Source organism: Lemur catta, chromosome 2 (genome assembly GCF_020740605.2).
Source record: "Lemur catta isolate mLemCat1 chromosome 2, mLemCat1.pri, whole genome shotgun sequence".
Taxonomy (NCBI): domain Eukaryota; kingdom Metazoa; phylum Chordata; class Mammalia; order Primates; family Lemuridae; genus Lemur; species Lemur catta.
This window is the reverse complement of record NC_059129.1, coordinates 98,290,116-98,315,036: the sequence shown is the minus strand read 5'-3', so window position 1 is coordinate 98,315,036 and position 24,921 is coordinate 98,290,116. Positions and strand designations below refer to the sequence as shown.

General features: G+C 32.6%; 1 protein-coding gene across 6 annotated transcripts in view; it reads left to right on the top strand.

Moving 5' to 3' along the window:
• Positions 1–24,921, top strand: part of HACE1 (HECT domain and ankyrin repeat containing E3 ubiquitin protein ligase 1) — a 101,679-nt gene that overhangs the window by 41,260 nt on the left and 35,498 nt on the right. For 4 of the 6 annotated variants that reach the window (XM_045544090.1, XM_045544087.1, XM_045544091.1 and 1 more), the window contains 10 exons: positions 1,617–1,713; positions 1,880–1,981; positions 2,984–3,090; positions 7,725–7,971; positions 13,372–13,706; positions 14,218–14,286; positions 14,523–14,610; positions 21,309–21,420; positions 21,516–21,613; positions 21,792–21,879. In XM_045544090.1, coding sequence (XP_045400046.1) covers positions 1,617–1,713; positions 1,880–1,981; positions 2,984–3,090; positions 7,725–7,971; positions 13,372–13,706; positions 14,218–14,286; positions 14,523–14,610; positions 21,309–21,420; positions 21,516–21,613; positions 21,792–21,879 — 1,343 coding nt within the window. The remainder of the gene's footprint in view (positions 1–1,616; positions 1,714–1,879; positions 1,982–2,983; positions 3,091–7,724; positions 7,972–13,371; positions 13,707–14,217; positions 14,287–14,522; positions 14,611–21,308; positions 21,421–21,515; positions 21,614–21,791; positions 21,880–24,921) is intronic. The other 2 variants (XM_045544088.1, XM_045544092.1) reach the window with 1 other exon arrangement.

Genomic DNA, 24,921 nt, shown 5'->3' with positions numbered 1-24,921 from the left:
CAGAATAGCTTTATTAAATGGATTTCTTAGAACCTTGGCTACTAGCAGAGCTATCACTCTCTCCCTAAATAAATTAAGCTCAAGTTAGGTACTTTTCACTTGGCCTTTACTTTTTGTCATGATAAAGAATAGAACAGTGTAAATTATAAAGTAATCACCAGTAGTATAATGTACAATATCTTGACCAACACTCCCAGCTTAGTCACAAATAATACTTAATGAAGACGTCTCACTCCACACTAATAAAGCTAATAACTGTTGCTTTCAGAGGGATTGCTGATTTACTTGATGTTTTGATTTCCTACTTTTTTTTTCCTGGAGTAAATTAGATATTGTTCTTAAGTTAGTTCTGGCCTATTTCTCTTTTGCATTTAGCCTATAGCTAATGATTACCTTAAGGAAGGTAATCATTATAATAAAGTATCAGGATTGCTTCTCAGCCTTTTAGCTAAGATCAAGTATAAAGTATTAGGAGAGCGATATGCCTGTAATAACTGATGTAGGATAGTCTGACACTAGATTCATATTAAGACTCCATTTTATTTTTTAACTGTTTAATTCCAATTGGCTATAAAAATATTCTTCATACAGTGCCATTTTGTGAAAGAGAGTGAATAGTATGTTGTTTGTTTTTATAAGTTCTTCAGAAATCTGTGTAGTCTTTCTCTTCATGAAATGACGTTCCTTCTTGTTATTGTTATTGTGGGAAGAGTATTGGTCTAGAAGCCCAGAGGTGTGAGTTCTGTTTTCACCAGTGCTTTGATTACTTGCTTTTCTCATCTACAAAGTAACGTTTTTGGTTAGATGTTCTTCCAGATTGTATACCTCCTTGGGCATTTCTTGAAATGAGCCTTAAACTTTAATGACCCTGCCTGGATTGTAAATTTAATGAGACCTAGATTGTAGTGGTTACTACCCCCAAAGTAGCTTGGTCCTATATGAAAGAGTAGTTACTAATGTCACTTCTGTAGAGAATGAGGCACATGGACAGGAGAGTTGTTCATTCTAGGTCAGATTGAATAGCTGTTAGCAGAAGCCAAACTGAGTGGGTTGATAAAATGAAGGTTGAAATCCAGATAGTATTTTTTGTCAGTAACCTTGTCTCGTGTTCCTCCCAACAATTCTCTTACTTTGACAGTTTTCTTTTCTCCTTCCTTCCTTTTTTTTTTTTTTTTTGGAAAGTATTACAGTGCCATAAAATGTACTCTTGTTTTGAGTATTGAGGTTCTTTTGCATTACAAAGTCTAGAGACTTGGATATGTATGGTAGGAAGGTCAGGCTAGAGTTGAGAAAGGGATTAGAAAGTGAGCGAAAGGAAAAAATAAAGCAGAAGCCTGAGTAGTTGTTACTTATCCCAAAATATTGTGACTTATTGTAGGTAATATGACCCAAGTTCAGTTCCAAGATTTAATAGGTCACTTTCTTATCCACATACTGAAAGTATGACTGAACATTAGAAAAGTGTTCCTGATTGCTGAGGATGTAGTTCAGATCTTCCTTTCTTAATTTTTTAAATTGTTCATCTTCTGCTGATTCATATTAACCATCCATAATTCATAGAGAAAGACTTTAAATTAGAGAGATTATATTTTTAATTTGTTTCTGTTTCTATACAGTCATGGTCAGAGAGATACAGCACAGATTCTTCTATTACGAGGAGCCAAATACTTGCCAGATAAAAATGGAGTAACCCCTCTGGATTTATGTGTACAGGTATTTTTTAAATACATATTCTGAGCCCTTTATAATAGAAACTGAGAATAGTAAAATCAGTTTTTTTCAATGAAAGGGTGGGTGCAAAGATTTTTATTCTGTGAATAATATGACCTTTAAAGGGACTTTATTTTTAAACCTGGATAATTTTAAGTCTTGTTTTTAGGGTGGGTATGGAGAGACTTGTGAAGTATTAATTCAGTATCACCCCAGGCTTTTCCAGACTATTATTCAAATGACACAGAATGAAGACCTCCGAGAAAACATGGTAATGTAATTTTGCAAGTGGCTTATAAATGAACAAGCTTTATTCATGGTTAGCATATATGACATTTTACAAATGTGCTTACTAAGTCCATTTATTATTACACATATTTTAATAATTTAAATTTGCTTATCTGCATTATAGGATAAGAGTTATATAATAACAAACTTTGTGCTAATATTTGGCCCTGTGAATCTTCTGTGCTCGGGGTCTTTGATCACTCCTTTTTTTTTTTTTTTTTCTGAGACAGAGTCTCACTCTGTTGCCTGAGCTAGAGTGCTGTGGCATCAGCCTAGCTCACGGCAACCTCAAACTCCTGGGCAATCCTCCTGCCTCAGCTCCTCCCCCCCTCCCCCCCCCCTAGTAGCTGGGACTACAGGCATGCGCCTCCATGCCTGGGTAATTTTTTCTATTTACTTTTAGTTGTCCAGCTAATTTCTTTCTATTTTTAGTAGAGATGGGGTCTTGCTCTTGCTCAGGCTGGTCTCAAACTCCTGAGTTCAAATGATCCTCCTGCCTCGGCCTCCCAGAGTGCTAGGATTATAGGCATGAGCCACTGCACCCGGCCCTGATCTCTCCTTAATATAATTAGAGTATTCCCCATGGGAAGAAGAAAAGAATCTGAAGATCAATATCATGTTATGATTGGTAATCACTAGTTTACTGAGCTTTGTATTTATAATAGCTCTACTGTTAGAAAAATTGCAGAGTTTAAAATTCTCTTCAATTTTAGAAGTTTATAATTGAATTTCCATAAGTATACTGGGTGATTTTTTTTATCCTATCTGTATTTTTTTTTTTCCCCTGGGTGATTTTGAGCAAAGATTTTAATTCATCTTTTCTCTATATTAGCTTTTAAATTTATGCAAGGCAAAATAACTGTAAAGGACTTCATTTCAGCTAATTGGTTTCAAGATACTTATGAAACTAATAGGTACTTAATTTTTGGATAAAATTTAATGGATTACTATGTAATTGCATTTTTTTTATTTGTAAAAAATTTAGTTACGGCAAGTTCTGGAACATTTGTCTCAGCAAAGTGAAAGCCAGTACCTGAAGATTCTAACAAGCCTGGCTGAAGTTGCTACAACAAATGGTCATAAACTGCTTAGGTAAGTGTTTCAAAATGAAAGCAAATCAATAGATAGCAGTATCTATCAGCTTCATCTCCTGAATAGTTTATTCTGTGGGATGCCTTTTGTCAGTGGTAAGATGTTATAAAAATTTGCTGACTTATCATGGTTTGTTTTGTTTAAAATGACCAGGGTAATAAACTCTTATTAAAGAGACTAAAGATAGAGCATACTTCAAATGAATTTCAGCCTGTGTGCCTAGAATTTTGTGAAATTTTATGAAAAGCTAATGTAATTACTTAGACAATCATGTTAAGGAGATGTACATGAAGAAGAATCAAGAAAGTTCAGGAATCTCAGTCCTTATTTATAAAACTAAGTACAAGCTACTGTTTAGCCTTTCAGTATACCCTCATGACTCATTAAATTTTCTCCCTGAACTGTCCCCCTCAGTTCAGTTCTTTTTTCTTTCCAAAAGATTCTCTGGTTTTAATGGCTCATCACTAAGTCCATGGAGTTCATGCTTTTATATTATTAATACTTGAATTTATATATATATAGCATTTTCCTGCGGTATACTTCTTTCTATGTGGTTAGCCACTCCAAGTAGAAGCAAGCAGCCTTTGAGAAACGGTTAATGTATTGTTATTTTTTAGCTTACAAATATGACCACCTCTAATTTGGATGATTTCCCCTTTGTATTATTCTTTTTACTAATCACTTCTGCTCTTAATACATTGACAGGTCATGATCTTCCCCAACCTCTGTGGTTGTGACTGAAGTTTTTCCTTCCAACACCATGCCACGTCTGTAAATCAGTTGCATTATCAAATTCATTATGTTAGCCTATGTTTAAGTCTTCTTTGGGACTTTTTGTATACTTCAGAATCACATTCTGTACTATTTACTTAAAAGACCCTTTGTTAGGTTCCTTATTCTTCATGGTACCAAGATCACCTTCTTGTGTTCTTTTAAACATTTAGTCTTTCTTCAGCAATTATATTCAGTATCCCATTTGCTCATTTTAAAAATTCTATTTCTGCCTCTGAGACTACTTTTAGACTCTGTCTTCTAAGATTCATTCAATTCCAGCTTTCTATAATGCTTTGCTTTTATTTAGTCACTCCCAGTAATCCTTTTATTTGATGAAGCCTTTCTAAGATTCAGACATGCTAATTAAAAGCATGGGCTCTGGAGTCAGCCAGACTTAGGCTTAAATCCACACATCACCATTTACTGTGTGATCATAGAAACTAACTTTTTGGAGTTTCCCTTCATCATCCACCCATTCATCTAATATGTATTTTTGAGTGCCTGCTGTTCCCTAAGCCATCTGTGCCTGCTGTCCACTAAGCCATGAATAAAACAGACAAGGTCTCTCCCTATGTTGAATTTACAGTCTAGTCAGGATTTTATTGGATTTTTATTCCATTTTGTTTGAAAATGGTATTAAATATCTTAATGAGTTGGGAGAATGAAATAAGATGCCTTAAAATGCCAAGCAAAGTGTCTGGCACTTGGTAGGAGACGATGATTATTAAGTGGAAAATGGTGGAGATGATTATTTTAAATAACCTTATAATACCAATTAACCTGTTTTCCTATATTAGAAAACTTGTTATTTCTTCTTAAATCTTTGTCCTATTGTCTTCACTTCCATAGTAATCAGAAAACTTTTATGTCTTTATATATCTATTTTTTTTAAGTTTACTTTTATCACTTATTAAGCAGGTACTAAGCTATGGAACATTCAAATACATTATTTCATTTAAAACTCACAATAACTGTGATTTAGATATTATCCCTATTTTACATTAAAAAAATTTGAAGTTAAATGATTTGCCAAGTTGGTAAATAAATCAGGATTCATACCCTCACTAATAAAGAGCAGATTCTGAGTTCCAATCTAGCTTCCAAATATGACAAGGAAATTAGTGGAACAAGAGAAACAGGGTAGGAGAAAGGGATCCATGGCCAAAATAAGTTTTAAAACTACTCTGCTAAACTGTACTATTGCACCACTTATGATGCCACCTTTTAAATGTTTTATAGAATCTGTTGTTATTGCCGTTTTTGGCCTGTAACTATATCTTTTTTGGGTGGTGAGTATTGGTTATTAGTATTGTGTTAGAATTTATTTTACTGTTACCAAGGTAAGTTCTTAAGAGGATCTCAAATACAAATTATTTCCCCCGGTCGATTTATAAACATAAAAATAATGGTATTTTTGCAGATTATCTCCCTTTTGTTTACTGGTGAATCATTTTATATTTCTTGACCCCCAGTGTGGGGTAATTTTGGCCACCTATTTTAATGGAAGTTTTCACTAAGAAAATAATTGATTCAAATATATATTAACTAGTGATGACTGAGATGTTATCCAGCATACTTTTGGAAAAATGGGCAACCTATTTTCTAACTGATTCTAAAGACAATAAACATTTACTGAGGGTCCTTTTGCATATCATGTTGTATTTGTATTGAAATGAGAGTTATTTTCCTTTCTATGTATTTGTGATTGAAGGTAAAGATAGTTATCAATGTGCAAATGAACAGAGAAATTACAGCTATCTGCTAAATAAGACACTGAATAAGAGTATACTTTTATATAAACCAAAGATAAGTACATTGATAGGGCTTTGAGTTAGGAAACTCAATTTTTAAACTTTTATATTGAGACATGGGAGCTTTGGAGGAAATGATCATTTCACGATCACCCAGAGAAGGGTATGATGAAGTTTAAGTTTTATGATCTTTTGTATAATACAAAAGAGACATTTCACTGATTGGAAAGTGAGAAAATGACATTTTTTAGACCAGTTGATTCAGCTTGGAAGAAGATTCAACTGGATAAAGTAATATAATTATTAGACACTTATTAATCGATGATGACATTTAGATTCCATTGTTTAAGAAAATACTTTGTACCTTAAAGCAAGATAACTCATGAAATAGTCCCTAGATCAGATATTTAAAACAAATATTTTTATATGTGGTAATTTTGCACAGGGAAATCAAACTCACTCTTTTCTCATGAAATTTGAGAGTCATTGTAGTTAACTTTTGAGCTGCAACATAGTAAAAGAAGGAAATAGTTACAACTAAACCACATTTCTATTTTGTCAATGTCAACAATCTTATGATACAAAATTAGGAACATTTCCTAAAGACAAATATGTAAAAATCAGTGCAAGCTAAATTAATGATTCTATGCACATTTGATTCAAAGTTCCTGAAGCAAAAAAAGGTTTTTCTATAGCCGTCCCAGTCAAATATAGTATGAATGGCACTAGCCGTTATATTTTAGTAACACTGGTAGCTGAGAGCTAATTTTTAAGGACTATTTTTTAAAACAATTTAATAATTCTTAGAATGAGAAAACAATGAATATTGAAGTGAAAATATCAAGAAATTTTGGTTCACTTGTCCCCAGAATTGAAAATGTCCTTTAATTTGGCACTTATCAAACTGAAATACATGGAAAATAGGTACTTGCTATTTCCACCTTACTAATCCTTATTTGTTTTTAATTTTTTTATTTAAAAAATTTTTATTTTTAATTAAGGGTACAGAATAGCTGTATAAAGTAATCCTTATTTTTTTAATTTTAAAGGATATCTAAAAGTGTTATAGAGGAAAATTTCAGTGAACTGGGTAAAATATACATAGGGGAAAAGAGAGTAAACTTTTGATAATTAAGTTCATACAAAGACAATCATGCCATTCTACCTAAAAGTTTATACAACTCTTTACTCTGCTTTTGTGTAACATTTTAATATAAGATAATAGATGTTAGAGATATTTCAAAATAAAACCACCCCCTGAACAACTACAAAAAATTTGTTTAAAGATGTGTTATTAGATTCAGTACAAATTTAGCCTAGCTTGTATAGTTTCTCTGTGGAAGAGTAATGGTTATATTCATGACGATGACCAATGCCAAGGTACTGTAGGATTCTGAAAGGCTTTCTGATTTGTTAAAGTTAGTTTATGTTGTATTTAGTATAACTTAGTGTTAATTGAATTTTAGTCTTTTTTTTCATGGTGGGTTATATTTTCTATATTTATGTAGAGTCATAAGTCAAGCCATTATATAGTGAATAACCCTGTTGCAGATAGTAACTTTAAAATCATTCAATTTGTGAATATTCTCTAGGTGGACAATTGATTACTATTCTAGGGTAGGAAGGGGATGTGGGGTTATGGTTATAATAGCAGAGTGTTTAGTTCAGCCTCTTAGTTAAAACAGTTGAGTTGTGGATTGGCTTAAGAACATATCATTTATACCATTGCTTCTCTGTGAAATATATTGAGTTTTAAAGACTCAGTTTAATTAACAATTATACTTTTGGAAGTGGCAGTTGGGGATTGCCTTGACGTTGGTGTCTCAAGAAAGCAGCTATTCTGTAGGGGTGATTTTCTTTATATTTTATACTTTGATCATGTTATACTCTGGTTGCTTAAAAATTACTAATTCATTCATATTAATTCAAATAATGTATATTTGGTAACTTTCTGTTAAACCATTCTATCTCATATCATGATAGGAATTTTATTCTAGTTATGTTATAAAACAGATGGCCAGTGGGATGAAAATGTTTTAAAATAAGTGTTTTAAGATGTAATTTGTTTTACTCCATCTAATCTGTTCATACTTTAACTTTTTTTTTCAGCCTATCTAGCAATTATGATGCTCAAATGAAGAGCCTTTTAAGGATTGTGAGAATATTTTGTCACGTCTTTCGAATTGGTCCATCCTCTCCTAGTAATGGAATCGACATGGGCTACAATGGGAATAAAACTCCAAGAAGCCAGGTGTTCAAGGTCAGAAAAGTATATGACGTTGTTAGGAAGATAGACGTAAAAGAGATGAATTTGACAAAGCATGCATTCATTAATCAGAAACCTCATGAACAGGACGTAAGTTTGGTTTATACCCATATCACTTTTTAAGCTAGGCACACTTTTCTCCTTTCAACTCTGTCTAATCAACAGCAAGTCTTAATTGGTGAGCTTTCTATATTTTTTCTTACAGATAAGATTTTTATTCCATTAATGTTTTATTCTAAGGGTAGACATATTTAGTGTTTAAATTTAATTTTATTGAATTATAGTTTTTAAATGTAATATGCAGCCATCATACTTTAAAAAAAATATTTCTTATTAGGAAGGAAAGAAAACATCCAGTTTTTATTTAGATTTTATTATCGTGTGTGTATGTTAGGTGTGTGTCTGTGTATATGTTTTTAAAGTAAGGTTACTTTCATTTATTAGGTTTACTAACAATTCCTGGGATCACTTGAAGGAAGAATCACTGAGATTATTTTCTTAAAATATTGCTTTAGCTGCACATATGGATGGAATACTTGGAGGAATGATTCCACATAAAACCCATGGCAGTGTTGCTATTCATGTTAAATTATAATTTTATGAAGTAAACAAAAAGAATAAGGCTATAATTGCTATTGTTAATGTTTTCTTGGTGACATGTTTTTAAATAACTCATATTTTGGGAAAATGTGTAATTTAATAACTTTATCATTACCTTTTAAGGTAATTTTTAAAAAAGATTTTCATAGTATAAAATTTGCTTTAGGGTTCATGAAGACTTATATTTCTTTAAAGTCTCTTGAGTATAAGTGTAGGTTATCTATCCAAAAAGTATAAAAGTTATAGGCCACTTTCTTGAAAACTAGTTAGGGGTTGACAGCTTTACTGTCTGTAAAATTCAAAGCTAAGTTAATGATCTATGCTAAATGATTCTTTTCTTACGTAAAAGATTTTGGGCAGATACTTAAAAATAAATGATTGGCAAGAATTTTGACACTAGTAGATTCTTTAATACCTAGAATTGGTATGATAGTCTTTTTGGCCATCTGTTTGTTTTACTCTTTTTTAAAATCAGTGTAGGAAAATTTTCAGCTATATATGTGTGTATTTTTTCCCTGTTCATTTTTTTTCCTTATTGTGCCATCTCCTGGAAGAACAAAGTTATGCATCTTTTTGTGATTCAAATTTTGTCTTTTCACATACCACTTCCTTGAACACTAGTTAGGAGTGACAATTTAGCTGTCTTTATAAAATGTACATTATTGACCTACTTTTTTGTCAATGTTGTTTTAAGTGAGTTTTACTGCTCAAACGTTCACAGCACATGTTGTTCTTAATGTGTTCTGGCGTGGCTCACTCTGTTAGTGACTGAATCTATCCCTGATTTGACTTTCTACTCGTCCTTACTACTCCTCTATAATGATGAATAGCAAATCAAATTAGGCATAGATATGGTCACTTTTATGCAAATTGAGTTAGATTATATTTACTATTGTCTGATATTTTTGTTAAAATTTTAATCTGCTGCCTACTTGCTAATGATATCAGAAAATAAGTATGTGCTAAGTAGACTCTCTCTAGTCATTTAATGCTTGATTTAAATGTTACTTTTCTGTCTAGGCAGTCAGTACAGACTTAACAGGTTAGAAAAGGACATCACTGTTTTTTCTCTTTAGCTTTTTTAAAAAAATAGAATCCAGACTTTATGTTTTGTCATATATAAATGATATATAAAGTTCCTTTTTTCTTGTTTGTTTTAATTTGTTAGTATCTTTATTGCATTTTTTTAGGTATCATTTTCTGCATCAGTGACAACTACTTTTGCCTCAGGGCACTTACTTTCTCTTAAATTTTGAACTTTCATTTTGGTAAAACATTCTTATTCCAAAACTCGGCTAATTTTTAAGAACATTAACAAGTGTTAACTCTTAAGGGGTTTATTAGTCTCTTTCCGTCCAGTTTCATGAATTAAATTTAGAATCGTTGGGAAATGGCAAAGTGATCTGCTCTCCTACTCATAAGGATAAAAATAGAAACTGTACATTGTTATTCATCAGTATAAGGTCTCCTGTTCATTGTTGGGTGATTCAAGTTGTAAAAATCTTTACTATTTGCTGAGTTGCTGCAATGTTAGACTGGAAATACCATTTTAATTCTTACCACATTTTGTCTAAAGTAGCAAAATGTTGATTGATCCCTACTTTCCATTTCATTAACTAGGTACTCTAACATGTCACTTTATTGTTAGAATTAACTAATGGGTTTTCCATTAAGAATGAGTGGGTTTATAGGCCATGTGTTTTTAGTAGGTGAAATTGTTTAACATCCTGTTATTAGTTTTCTGATTTATTTTAGAAGTTCTTTAAGTTAGTCTTAACACTTAGCCATTCTTTCAGTGTTAAGAGATTTTTATCTAGGGCCTTGGGAACTTTGGAGTATTTGAAGGAGGTCATTTTTATTATTGAAGCAGGGTGAACATGGGAAGACAATTTAGGCTTTCTGAATCTTGATGTGCTCTTTTTTTGTGTGAATTGTCAGCTGTGACTATTAATGGTTTCATAGACTTGTAATTTGGAAAACTTGGAAGTAAAGAAAGATTATGAAACTTTTAACTTTAGGATCTTATCTTTTGGGTTGTTATATTTGACATTATCAAATTGAGAATAGTCAGACAAACAGGATTTCAAGGTACTATTAATGAAGTTAAGTTAGTAATGCTTTCCTGCCAGATTTCTTCCTTAGTTTGACACATCTTGAAATTTATAAAAATTGTCCAAGTTTGGTATTGTATGTTGTAGTTTTGAAATGTAACTTAAAATATTTATAAATCATACATGATTGGCATATCATTGTTACTATATGTGGAATATAATTCTGTGGTAAGGTTCATATTATTGATAATATGAAATAAAGCAGTATTTTCACAGTGCCAAAAACCTGCTAATATTTTCCAAAGTAGTTGACTCATTGTTCAGTAACCATTGATATATATAGTTTTATATCTTATTTAATGTATCTTTATTTATGAATGTAGAAAGCATCCTAGATATGGTATGCAATGGTTTATTTTTAATTTTTAAAATTTAATTTTTTTGTCTGTGGCTGCTGCTACTGTTAGAAATTAAAGTTATTTTCACAGTATTCGTTTTTTGTGATTGAAGAATGAATTTTCTGAATAGATCCTCAGAGACAACTCCCTAGGTAAAGTCACTGAAACTAGGATTTAGTTTTAGTATGTGTGTGATTGAAAACAGAAAAGGTGAGAAAAAAGAGAAAAGTAAAGAAAGGCCCAACATAGTTTGCTGCTGCTTTTTTCCCCGCATTCTCTTTTAATGTTTTGCTGTGTTCCTTTATTGAAAACTTTAGCTTTTCAGTCTTTATCACTGTCATTTTTACACAGATTCATTCTTTTCTTTGATATTATTTCTGCATTATTCAAAATTCGCCTTTAATTTTTATACACTGTCAGTATTTGAAAATAGGATTGCTGCAGATTTAAACTCAGTGCTCATCTGCATGTTCAGCATGTGTCCTGTCTTGCCCTAGGCTTCATCTCCATCCAGTGTGTTGGATTTTCTAGCTTTTATCCTTTCTCATTTAGAGTCCGATTCCTTTTTTGTTTATTTCAAGTACTTTACATCACCACCTGTTCTTTCTGTGTGGGAAGTTCATTTTCTGATATAAAGCTAAATAGTTTTTCTGACATAGAAAGTTCTTTTTCCTCTTCTATAGCAGGTTCAATGTTTTGCTCATGAAGAGAAACTAGCTTCAAAGTTGTATCATGATTGTAATTTTAAGACATTTTCTGTGAAGGTTTCCTCTCAGGGTTTATGGCAGCTGGTGCTTCTTGCCCTTTTTTAAGCAGATCAGGGACCTCTAATCTTCTAACTGTTGTGCCTAACTATGGAAAAGCCCTCTTTGTGGTGAGAGGAGTGCTCATTTCACTCTCAAAGAGAGTATAATTAGTTTCTCTTAAAAAGAGAAACACTGTGCTTAACCTGCCTACCTAGAGCATACCCACTAATTCTTTGTTGAGTGAGTGAACTAGGTTTTTGTTGATCCTAGTGGTGGTGGTTTTGTTTTGTTTTTTGCTTTTTGGTTTAATGTGTAAATGAAGACCTGGGGTGATTTAATTATTTGCAAATTACATAAGTAAAATATTCTCAAAAAGAGAAGGTTGTAGAAATCTGAAGAAAGGCTGAAGATGAAGTGGAGGCATTTGTTAGATAATTGGAAAGAATTTCCTGGCATAACAAGTTGTTTAAGCATTTTCTAAGGTGCCAGATATGGTATATGTCCTCTTCCCATAATGGTCTTTAAAAGTAAGATTATTTCTTTCATTGAAATATTTTAAAGGTGGGTCTTTCTGATGTACATGGTCTAGTTTGTAGCATTCTGTGATCATGTAAGATTCAAAAAGTAAAATTAACTTTTACATTAATTCTCAATAGAAGTATTTAAAATGTTAAAAGTATAGGATGAAGCACCGTTTAACCTTTACCCTCCTTTTGAACTGTTAATCTTCACTTGAATATTCTTCCAGGTCTTTTAGTAGTAGTTGTGCATTTGAATTTCTGCTTGTTTTAAAAATGATTAATTATTTGAGATCATGTTTATATTTCATCTTCTTTAGTATTTGGTCCTGTTGTAGCCTTTGTGATAACATATTTAAAAAACAAAATATCATTTGCTATTAATTTACAGAAGACATTTCATTATTCTCAAATAAATAAAATAGGAATATTTTAAATTGTGTAGGGGTAAGCAACAGTTTACTCTCCCACCTCTACCTTTGTTTTTTTTTTTTTTAAAAAAAAAAGCCCTGTTAATCATTACTTGGAATTAAGAATTTGCTAGTCAGTATTTTGATAGAGGTTTGATAATTATATTCCTTGTTTTAAAAATTACTATTAGAGATGGCTTATGTATGTGTACTCATATATATGTATGTAGGAATATGCATAAATGTGCCACATTTTATAATTTCTTGTCATAAATTATCAAAATTCTAAGAATTACGTGTAAAGAAAGGAACACAGTAAACTAAACTGTTTATTAGGTTTTTAGGAATTCTCATTTTTTAATTGAAAAAGACTTTTATTTAATTGAAAATTGTTGACATTTATCATATTAATACAGTAAATGTTAGAGTGATTATAAATACAGAAGTAATGTGTGCTTTTAAAACTAAATATTTGAAAATTAAAAGAAGAAAGATTGCTTATGAGTTTTTTGTTAGATTTTAGTTTTACGTTTTTATTCCAAGGAATACATAGATACAAATTAAATTTTTGCTGTAAGTGAAGAAATTATCATTTATATGACATTTATGTATTTTTGGTACTTACCTTTAGACATTACTGTCACATTAACTTGGGAAGATAGAAATTTTCGCTTTTATATTAATAATATTTGGTTGTGTGAACTTTTTTTATCCTGTTGTAATTTTCTAAGAATGATGTTAGAAAATACTTTTCTTTTTTCCCATAGCCTCTGGAATTGCTTTGGCACTCATTAGATGAATGGCTAGTTTTAATAGCTACAGAATTGATGAAAAACAAAAAGAACTCAACAGATATCTCTTCTATTTTACTGAAACAAAAAGGCCAAGATCAAGATGCTACTTCCATTCCTCCATTTGAACCTCCAGGACCTGGGAGCTATGAAAATCTGTCCACTGGCACAGGGGAATCTAAACCAGATGCTCTTGCAGGGAAACAGGAAGCCAGTGCAGATTGTCAGGATGTTATTTCTATGACAGCTAACCGGCTAAGTGCTGTCATTCAAGCTTTTTACATGTGCTGTTCTTGTCAGATGCCTCCAGGGTAAGAAAGTTTTGGCTTATTTTTTTCTCTGATAGGTGAAGAAAAGCAATGATATTTTTGTAATTTCAGTAACAACAAATAATAATTTGTTGATTTTAGATTCTGTTCATCTTTATTGTAGGATACTCCTTGTGCTAATCTAGATCTAGTACAAAATATTTAAATTTTAAGCAAATGATATATATATACGTTATTACTAGGTAGAGTGGTGAATGTCACCTTGTAAAAGATCTCTTAATTATGTATTTGAAATGTATATAGCAGAGATTTGCAAAATTTCAAGAGTTTTTAAAAAGTTACTTGATACCATCTGTTGATGAGAAGTTACAATATATGTATTATCTCATTTTACAAGTTTACTAGGCATGCCTCAGGTTTCTTAAATTTATTAAGAATTTCCAAACTTAAATTCTTTTTGGTTTAGAAGCCAATCCATTCAATACATATCAAATTTGCTATATCACAAACTTGTCTATATAACTGTTTTTTTCTTTTTTTTTACCCCCTACAGAATGACTTCACCCCGTTTCATTGAATTTGTCTGCAAACATGATGAAGTTTTAAAATGCTTTGTTAACAGGTAAGGCTTTCTAAGATTCGATTGCCCTGGTAGCCTTTCCTCTCTTTACTTAAAGTTTCATCTCAACAGAAAAAATGTTATTTCTGTTACTATTCAAAATATGCCAATAACAAGTGAAAGCAGGTATAGATTATTGTGTTTTTCTTCTGTTTCAGTATCTATATATCTGAATTTGCATTTCAGTTAATGCTAGTCATCCTTCCTGTCCATTTAAACAAAATATATTTTTCTTTTAGAAATCCCAAAATTATATTTGACCACTTTCACTTTCTCCTTGAATGTCCTGAATTGATGTCAAGATTCATGCATATCATAAAAGCACAGGTAGAAATTTTTCTTCATCTTTTTAGTCTATCTAATAAAATTAATTAAAAATTTTAGTATTGTTTTGTGGATTAATTATTACATTTAAGACCTCCTACTGTAAGAGGAATGAAATTATACATTACTTTAACATGAGGAGTACATTTTTTTCAAGAAATGTGTTTTGAGTGCATACTATGTACAAAGGCCTGTGCAAAAATAACAGAACAAATTGCCACATTTCCTGAAGTGAGTTTCATGGAGCACTAATCCTATGAGGCTGATGGTCCTTGATAAAAGGATTTTGTCTCCAAATATGTTTGGGAAATATATACCCTTTGGAAATTTATAAAACACATCAGCTTTGAGAAGCCCTTTAGTAAAAACAGTGATTTAACTTTGTTGATCCTCCAAACTTAGTTGACAACCTTTCCCCTACCAGAGTCGTAACTGTTCATTCCACATCTTATGTTTCGTGTAACATGCTGGGGAAAGTAAGCTTGTTTTGCTGCTTATCAGCTATGTGACTTCAGGTACATTTCTTAATATTCATGAGCCTTGATTTCTTCATTTATAAAATAGTGATAACGACACCAACCTCCCAGACCTATTGTGAAAAATAAACTTTAAAAAATGACTGGCATATATGCTCAATAAGTGATAGTTGTTTTAGTGATAGCATATTTCCTTTCTCTAAGAAGGTCTTAATTCAATCTAGCAGGGGAGATAATAAACATACTTATAATGTAGAAATTATAGTATTACCTAGTTCTTCAAGGGGTTAAGGGAGGAAGAGCTTGCTTCTGGCTGCTGTAATAAAGGGAATTTTCAAAGGGGGTAGATTTTAAACTACTTTGAAAATGCTTGAAAACATGCAGAATTTTGATGGGAATAAATGGGGAAGGTAAACATTCTAGCTGAGATATGGGCCAAGGCACATAGATGAGAAAGTATTTAAAACTATAGTGGTTGCAACAGAAATTTTGTGTAGGTGAAGAGTGAGTTACAGTTCTAGAAAGGTAGATTTGTGTTGAGCCTTGATTGTTGAGCTATATTGAAGAATCATCTTTGTTTGTTAGGCTGTTAAGTGCCACTGATAAATTTGCTTTAGGAGAGTGACATAATCCTAGCAAAGTTTTAGGAAATAATTTATCGTACATGTAGGACAGACTGGAGGCTATGGTTTGTTTAGTAGTCATAATATAATAAATATACTATAGGGTTTTTGTTTTTTATTTTCAAAGTGTTAAGGAGGTACAAATGTTTTTGTTACATGAGTAGCTTTTATATTGCCTAAGTCAGGGCTATTAATGTGCCCATCACCCAGATAATGTTCATTTTATCTGTTAGGTAGGTTTTTATCCCTCCCCTCCTCCCCTTCCCCCATAGGTGGTTTTTAATGCCTTTAGGGACACTGACCCTTCCAGAAGTTAAAGAGCTAAGAACTAATTTTTAAAATATTATGTACATATATATGTGGATCTTTTGACACTTGTTTAATAATGATAGTATAAAAGAGAAGGCAGTAATAATAACTTATATTTATTGAATGCTAAGTTTACTATGTATTTGCTTTACTTGAATTATTTTCTTAACAGTAATATAAGATGGGTAGTCTTTTATCTAAGCTGAACGGGTTAAGTAACTTATTTAAGTCATTTAGCTACTAAGTGGGAAAAACAGAATTTAGAAGTCTGTCTGGTTCTCAAGTTCATTTGCTTAATCTACACTATATGACTTTGTTCTGGGGCAAATAAGATAATAGGTGAAAGAAGATTTTATTAAATAGTTTTGAAAGAGAATTAGTTAGCTATTTTTAATACTATCTCTGCTTTTTACTTCCTATTCTTTTTTCCTTCCTGAACAATTCAGTCAAATAGCACCTGCATTTAAGATATCTACCTTTTTGACCCAGAGAGGGTTTTTTTTTTGCCTGACCAAGGTGAGGAGGGTGTGCACATGTGTAATGGTAGCCTTGTGTGGGGTTTTGGAGTTTGTGTGTGGTAAAGAGGGTATCTGTGTAGCAGAGGGGCCCAGCTTGCCTTAAGTGAGTTGGATGGGCATAAGGGGTAGGTCCATATGGGGGATGGTGATCAGAGTTGTCTGATGGAGCCCCAGTGGGTTGGTAGAGAGTATCCATGCAGTAAAAGGGTCATGTCAGTGATAGGAGATCGGTTACTTACTGACGGGGTGGGGTGTGGGAGGAGTGAAGATTGATCAAATAAGTAAGTGTGAGAGCCTGATTTCTCACTGTTGGAGAAAAGAAGTTACAGAATGGAGGAAAATAGAACAAACTGTGTACTGTTGAATTTGAATTGGAGTTATCAGTGGGAACTTAGTTTTCAGCCTACATTGATAGATGTAGCAAACCTGGCACCGAGTTCTTGGTCCCTACCATGCTTAATGAACCAGGGCTTGTTGGAGAGTTGGCTAATTCTAGGGCTGGGTCAGAGAAAGTACAAGGTGAGCTTGGAATATTTTGTTGTGCAAGAAAGTAAGGAAGTATTCAAAGAATGATGGGGTTATGTCAAAATGACTCAGAAGCCAGGTTGAATGGACTCCTGCTGCCAAATTTGGAATAATTTGGACATCAAAATAAATAATGATGGCAACGTGTTAAAATAGGAATCCATGGTTTGTACTGAAAAATTCATGACTAAATTTAATGATGGGATATTTACATAATCTCAAAGTATCCCTCCACATAATACTTAGTATACAAAGGGAAAAAAGTGGAGAAGCTTGGCAGTGATCAAAGCAGACATACTGGTGTGCCAGCTGATAGGATACACTGAGATGAACAAGACATCTTCTGTGATATTCCTGCCAAATGTGTACATCTTGAACTAATCACAAAGAATCATCAGACTAACTTCAGTTGAGGGACATTCTACAAAATTACCTGACCTGCAATCTTTAAAAGTATTGAGGTCATGAAAATTAAGAAACATTGAAGAATTGTACTAGAGTGAAGGAGACTGAGAGAGACAGGACAATTAAAGGCAGTTCATGAATCATTTTGCTATAAAACAGCGGTCCCCAACCTTTTTGGCACCAGGGACCAGTTTCATGGAAGACAATTTTTCCACGGACAGGGGTAGAGTGGGATGATTCAAGTGCATTACATTAACTGTGCAGTCAAACCTCTGCTAATGATAATCTGTGTTTGCAGCTGCTCCCCAGCGCTAACATCACTGCCTCAGCTCCACCTCAGATCATCAGGCATTAGATTCTCATAAGCAGTGTGCAACCTAGATCCCTCGCATGCACAGTTTAAAGTAGGATTAGGTTACAGTAGAGTTTTTGCTCCTAATGCCGCCACTGATCTGACAGGATGCAGAGCTTACGTGGTGATGAGAGTGACAGGGAGCCCCTGCAAATACAGATGAAGCCTCCTTTGCTTGCCTGCCGCTCACCTGCTGTGCGGCCCAGTTCCTATCAGGCCATGGACTGATACTGGTCCACAGCCCAGGGTTTGGGGACCGCAGCTATAAAGGACATTTTTTGGAAATTGGCAAAACTTGAAATGGGGTTTAAGGATTAGGGGTAGTAATGCTATCTGTGAAATTTCCTGATTTCAGTGGTTGTTATCTGGTTATGGAGAATTCCCTTGCTTGTAGGAAGTATACACTAAAATATTTATGGGTGACTGGGCATCATGTTGGCAACTTACTGTCATATCAGAGGGGAAAATAGTACTTTTTACTCTAATGTTCTTGGAAATTTTCTGTAACTTGCAGACTGTTCCTCTCCCAAAAGTTAAAAAAGAATTACCTCTGCTAAGGGATTGACTTCTGTTGGTGGTTTTCAGGTGGCTAGTAGTTAAAGGGAGAGATGTTTTGTATTGCTGTACAAATGCTATTAAAAGGAGCCTCTGGAATCACTCCTGTTTCGTGAATTATTTATGGAAACACAAGTACTCAGAAAGTTTACATACAAAAATGTGCCCTTTGGCTGTGTAGGTGTTTGTATATGCATGTTTGTTTTGATCTTACTAGCTTTTTGAGGTACCAGTTCGTACCTTTTCATGTTCCATTTGAATTACTTAAAAAATATTATCATTTGTTTTTATTTCTTGGCTCACATTTCATGAAGGGCGTTATTTAATATCTTATAATGGGAAGTAAGTTTTCTGTTAAAATAGTTTTAAAATAGTTATAATAATTTTAACATTATTGTGAAGGGTAATAAGAACACCTATTTATTGAGCATTCTGGGGGTTGAGTATTTGCATAACCTCATAGTGCTGCATTTTTCTCTTCTGTAAATGGGGATAAGAGTTCCTTTTTCTTATAATGTGAGAGTTGCATGTGGTAATGCATGTATAGTGCTTAAAATAGTACCTGTCTTATAGGTGCTTAATAAGTGTTACCTTATGATTATAATTATGATTATTATGTTCTATATTTGCATTATATCATTTAATCCTCACAATTAGCCCTTGAAGCAGGTATTATTTTCTCTTTTTAACAAGTGGGAAAACTAAAGTTCTATGACGGTTAGTAATTTCCCTAAGATAAACCCTAGTAAGTGATAGAGCCAGGATTTCAAACCATGTTTATCTGACTTCACTTAAATATATTGCTTCTGTGTAATGTTTTTTTCTTTCCTCTTTTACCAAAGTTTTAGAAATAATCAGTGTTAAAATTTCAAATATTTTATATTCCAGCCTGTTTACTAAAAATGAAGTATTTAATTTATATGCATTGTAGTGGATATATAATAACATATAATAGTAGTGCTTTATTCAAAGTGTGGAAGACTTTTAGAAGTATGGAAAAAATTACACTTAACTTTTAAAAGGGGCACATTTATTCTTACTGAAAGAGCAGATATTAAAAGGTAGAATCTGTTCATCTCTTACCAGTTATCTTAATTAATATTTTTATTAAGAATTAATAAAAAGTGATATTTAAGTCTTTTAAAGCAAAATTAATATTTAGGTTAGCTCAGGTGAAGAAATTTATTGATGTCCTAAAAACCACCTGAAAGATAACTTTTTTGTGATGTTGGATAGTATTCCTCATATTTATCTCTTGAAACTTACTTTTGTGGTATTGCACTACCCTGGTTCTCCTTTTACTTTCTGGCTGTATGTATCATTTGCCAAGCAATTTCTTACTTGTGACCTGTGATCATGAATTTCTTAATTCTTGGTGTTTGTTCTCTATATCTTTAATTTCATCAATAAGGGACCTTACCCTGTCTCTAACGTCAACTTTGTTCATGGCTCTATTTCCAGTGTTTCAGCTGCAACATAGTCCAGTATTTATTTCCAAGTCTCTAAGAGTTACACCCCACAATAACTTTAAATTCAGGATATATAAAACCTTATTCATTATCTTTCTACTAATACCTTCTAAGAGAGTGGGGATTAAGTTGTGGGGAGGTTTTTTTCCTCTGAGTTATTTATTAATAAATTCCATTTCTAGAGAGCTTCTCTTTTAATGTTTATTCAAAGGAGTAACGTCTCTTAGATTTACTTCATTGTTCCTCTTTCCTACCAAGACCAAGACCTTATCATCTAATACCTATTATTGCAATGGCTGCCTGGATGGTCTCCCTTTATACTGGAACCAAACTCATTTTAATTCCTATATTTATCATGTTACTCCTCTGACCAAATAACCACAATGGCCTCTTTATCTATTACTTGATTCTCAGGATTCTCAGGATCCATAATTGTGTGCTCAGATTGTGTGCTCAGATCACTTATACAAACATTTTTTTTTAACACATGAAGGGTACAGCTCTGTTTATGCCAGTATGCCTTCACTAGATCTTCCAGGGAGACACAGTTCCTCCTTCTGTGCCCTTTTCCTTGTCTCCTTTAACCTAGTATGCCCTCTTTCCTCCCTGCTTGAGCAAGTCCTACTGAGCTTTAAAGTCCTAGCTCAAATCGTTTCCCCATGAAGTCTTTGTACTACACTCATCTGCATAGTTCTAATTTCTTAGTAAATCTATAGTTCATACTTTACTGTTTAGAATTTGGCATTTTATATATATTGTATTCTATGTTAGTCTCATCTCTTTAACTGTAATAAATAGGTTTTAGCAAGGAAATTGAGACATTTTTACTGCTTTTATGTTACTTGAAGTGTTGGTACATACTAGGTACTTTCTGATTATTAATCAATAATACTTTCTGAGTAATCATAAAAATTGAAATCACTTGCGGTTTGCTTACCTGGCAGATGAACAAAAGGTAGAGACTTCCTTTACTGTTGAAGAGATCTTTCTCTTCAAGAAGGGAAAAGGGTAACAAATTCCGTTATATTTGCTGCATATATTCCAAAGGATAGCAGTAAGAATTAGGTGTAAAAGATTATTTTCATGAAAAATTAAATGGAACATGCAACATAATTTTTTGGGGTGTTTGACAGTTCATTTTTATAAGCCTTGGATTTAAAAGACATTGAGAGTAAATATATTCAACTACATATCTAATATTAAGTTCTAAGATATACCCTAACTGATCAAGGCTTTTCTGTTAAAAATGTAGGAGTTTTAAAAAAATACATTCTCGAGATAGTCAAAGTATTTCAACTAAGATCTGCCTTTTTGTGACTAGTTATTAAAATGTTAAAACATCTAATAACTACTTATAAATAAAGGTCTAAGAATGATTATTTGTAGAAAGGGCATTTAGCATGCTAATAAAGCTGGTAATTAGGTAACTGAAATACTACTAACATATTTTACTGTTATTTTTGGGCTAGCCATTTAAAGATCGCTGTGAATGGTTCTATGAACATTTGCATTCAGGACAACCAGATTCAGACATGGTACATAGGCCAGTGAATGAAAATGATATCCTGCTTGTTCATAGAGGTATGTTTAACAAACAAACATATATGTGTGTGAGGCACAAAGTACTTGTTATTGTAAATTTTAATATGTAAAATTAACCAATGCTACATATTTAGATTCTATTTTTAGGAGTAGCTGTGAAGTTGTGTCAAAAGCAAATTGTGCAAAGCTAAAGCAAGGGATTGCTGTACGGTTCCATGGAGAAGAAGGCATGGTGGGTATAAAAATAAGTGATGTAGAAATCACTGTATATAATAAATTGAAATGTACTTGAATAAAATTTAATACTTAGTTAATAAGGGAGGATATTTAATGTGATTTTAATTTTGTTATTCAAAAAAAATTTCCCACTATATTTCTGTTGATGCTTAATTTTATTTTCTTGAACTCAGGGTCAAGGTGTTGTGCGTGAGTGGTTTGATATTCTGTCTAATGAGATAGTCAATCCTGATTATGCATTGTTTACCCAGTCAGCTGATGGTAAGTTGTATGGTTTAGATGACTTTTTCTGTGACTTGTCACATTTTTCAAACTACTTGAGTACATTTTATCTTTGATTTCCATAGTAGCCCTGTAAACTAGGTGGGATATTCCCATTCTTATAGAAGAGAAAACTGAAATTCAGAGTTCATATCTGCATTCACACAGTTATTGAGTGGTAAAATCTTAAGTGGAACCTAACTCATTCTAGAAATTTTTCTTCTAAACAGTTGGTTTCCAAATGCTTGTCTCAACCACTAATGCTGGCCCTGGGGAAGTTCTCATTAGTCTTTTGTAAAATAAAACTAAGTTTATTCAATTTAAGGATTGTCCTTTAGTCTACTTTTTTTTTTAGTTAAAATTCCCTTTCATAAAATAATGGTGCTTGTAGATGGACTTAAAAAAGTAAAAAGTTCTTATTTGGAAAAAATAAAAATTTGCTAACCCTACTTGAGTTTCTAAGTTTTAAAATTTATTGGTCATGAAAACCAAAGTCTAGATAGAAACCATTATGTAAAATCTTAACTCATAATCTATTTATGTATACTTTATGTAAACTTTATTTTCAGTCATTTTAAGAGACTGGTGACTAAAAAGCTCTTATTTAACCATAAAATATAGATAATGAACTCTCTTTGTTGAAATGGTGCTTGTGACCTATTGAGTTGTAATTTGATATTGTAGACTAAATGGAAATGATTACACTCATTTGTGTGAGGTATATTTGAGAGCTCTCTCACTTAATAAAGGCATATTTGAAGTGAAGATGGGGTTTCAGTTTTCAAATGCTTTGTACAGTTGCTTGTTTTTCCTGAAAATCTTTTCTTTCCCCAGTGTTTACATTCTTTTAGAAGGAGAGAATCTCTCATTAACTGCAGCTTGTGATTGCTTCCAACCAAACTAGCAGGAAGTCCCCATTTAATAAGAGGGATGACTGTAGGGGAAGCAGGCAGGGGTGGGCTGCAGTGAAGCAGGGAGCTACAGGCCTTCATCGGTGTTAATGGGCTTCTTGGACACACCTTGAGTATTTGAAATTAGGAATATGGGACTGCCTACTTTCACTCTGGTTGTTCACTTTGGTTGTTTACTCTGACATTAATTTGGTGTGTTTGTGAATCAGTTCGATGAAGCACCAAGTTTAATTATTTTGGCCTAATCTTTAAAGCTAGTTTTAGCATTATGTTTTAGACTTACTTCTTTTCTTTATAGTCCCTTATTCTGAGTGTATTTAATTTGATATCTGAAAAAAGATTTGGTGTGGAATTATTAGTAGAGGTACTTCTTTACTACTACAGATTTATAGCACAGCAAATGTTAAAACACATAGACTATGAAAATTTTTATTTGTCCTTCTTGTAAGCCATATAAGTCTTCTCTTTGGAGTCATAGTATTAATAAGTTAAAATCTAGGTAAAATATTTTCTTGTTCTTATGTTTAGTTGACATGAAGGGGAATTACATTTTAAAAATTAAGAATTTCTAAATGTGGGAGATGTTTGGGTAGAACTAATGTCTATAATGATTTTTTAAAAACTTGCTTCCTAATCAAATTAAGATGTTTTCTATATAGAAGAAAGGTAATATAGCGATTAAGAGGTTTGGCCTTTGGTGTTACACTGGGTATAAATCCTGGCTCTGCCACTCTTTTCGTATGATCTTGGGCCAGTAAACTTAACTTTCTGAACCTCAGTTTCCTCATTTGAAAATGGTAATAATTATCTGTGTTTTATAATGTTGTAAGAATACAGTTAGCTGATATGTGAAAATGCTTAGCCCAGGGGCTGGCATAAAGAAAGCATGAAATGCATATTAGATGCTATTATTATTCTGCAAAAATGATAATTTTTTGTGCAGTATGACTTTTCTGAGGTCACGAAAATAGCGAGGAGGGTCACAGTTATGCTTATTTTGAGATTAAAATTTAACATAAATGTTATATTCTGTTTTAACTAGTTGTTAAGTTAAAAACTATTATTCTTTACCTGAAGATTTTTTCCATTCATTTCCTTTTTTTCTTCTATTTTCTCCTTATCTGTTCCTTTTAAGAACCCAGATTTCTCAGAAAGTACTTAGATAGAAAAGGAATTATACACAGAGCTAGGCGGGGAAAGTAGTCATCCAAAAATCTTTGTTGGTTCATCATTAGCCCCAAGAATTCACTTTTTAATAGGTAAAAAATATTTGTGGTTATCAGAATATTATATTTTTCAAATTATGGTTATGTTTGTCTTTGAAGTCTTTCTTCATCTCTCCAAGCTTTGCTTTGGCTTTTAATATCCAGTCTTGCCTCATGTCAGGGAATTTTCTCAGAAGGTACTTAACAGAGAATGACTAGCATCATATAGCTCATTTAGATCATTCAGCCATAAGCTTCCAAATTTGTACCTTGTATCTAAATAAACTGGTCACAGCCATTTTATCCACTGTCAAAACTGATAAATCAAAGACTAATGAAACATGAAGTGAATTATTGTCAAAATATGTATACTAAATGACCAACATTTTATTTTCTAATACTTTTCCACTTTTTCATTATTTTTCTTTGATGCTATCTCATTAGGTTTATCAGTTATTCTTTCTTTTAGCCTGGGTGCCTACAATAGTAGTACATAGACTGAGCTCATTATATATTTATAGAATGAATAAGTGAGTTTAGTGGTCATCACAGAAAAATAGGGAAGGAGAGTTAAAGTCAAGGTCTTGGCATTAGGTTTTTCCATTGAACTAGGTTTTTTTGAGACACTGTTTATTGTGGTAAAATATACATAACATAAAATTTACCATTTAAATAATTTGGAAGTGTATAATTCATTAAGTACATTGATGGTGTTGTGCTGCATGACCACTATCTATTTTCAGAACTTTTTTATCACCCCAGGCAGAAACTCTGTACCCATGAAGCAGTATCTCTCAATTCTCCCTTTCCCATAAATTTGCCTATTCTTGATACTTCATAAAAGTACATTCATATTCCATTGCACTAATTTTGACAGTATCAATAACCATCATCCTTTCCATTTTTACTTTCACCTCAGTGGTAAT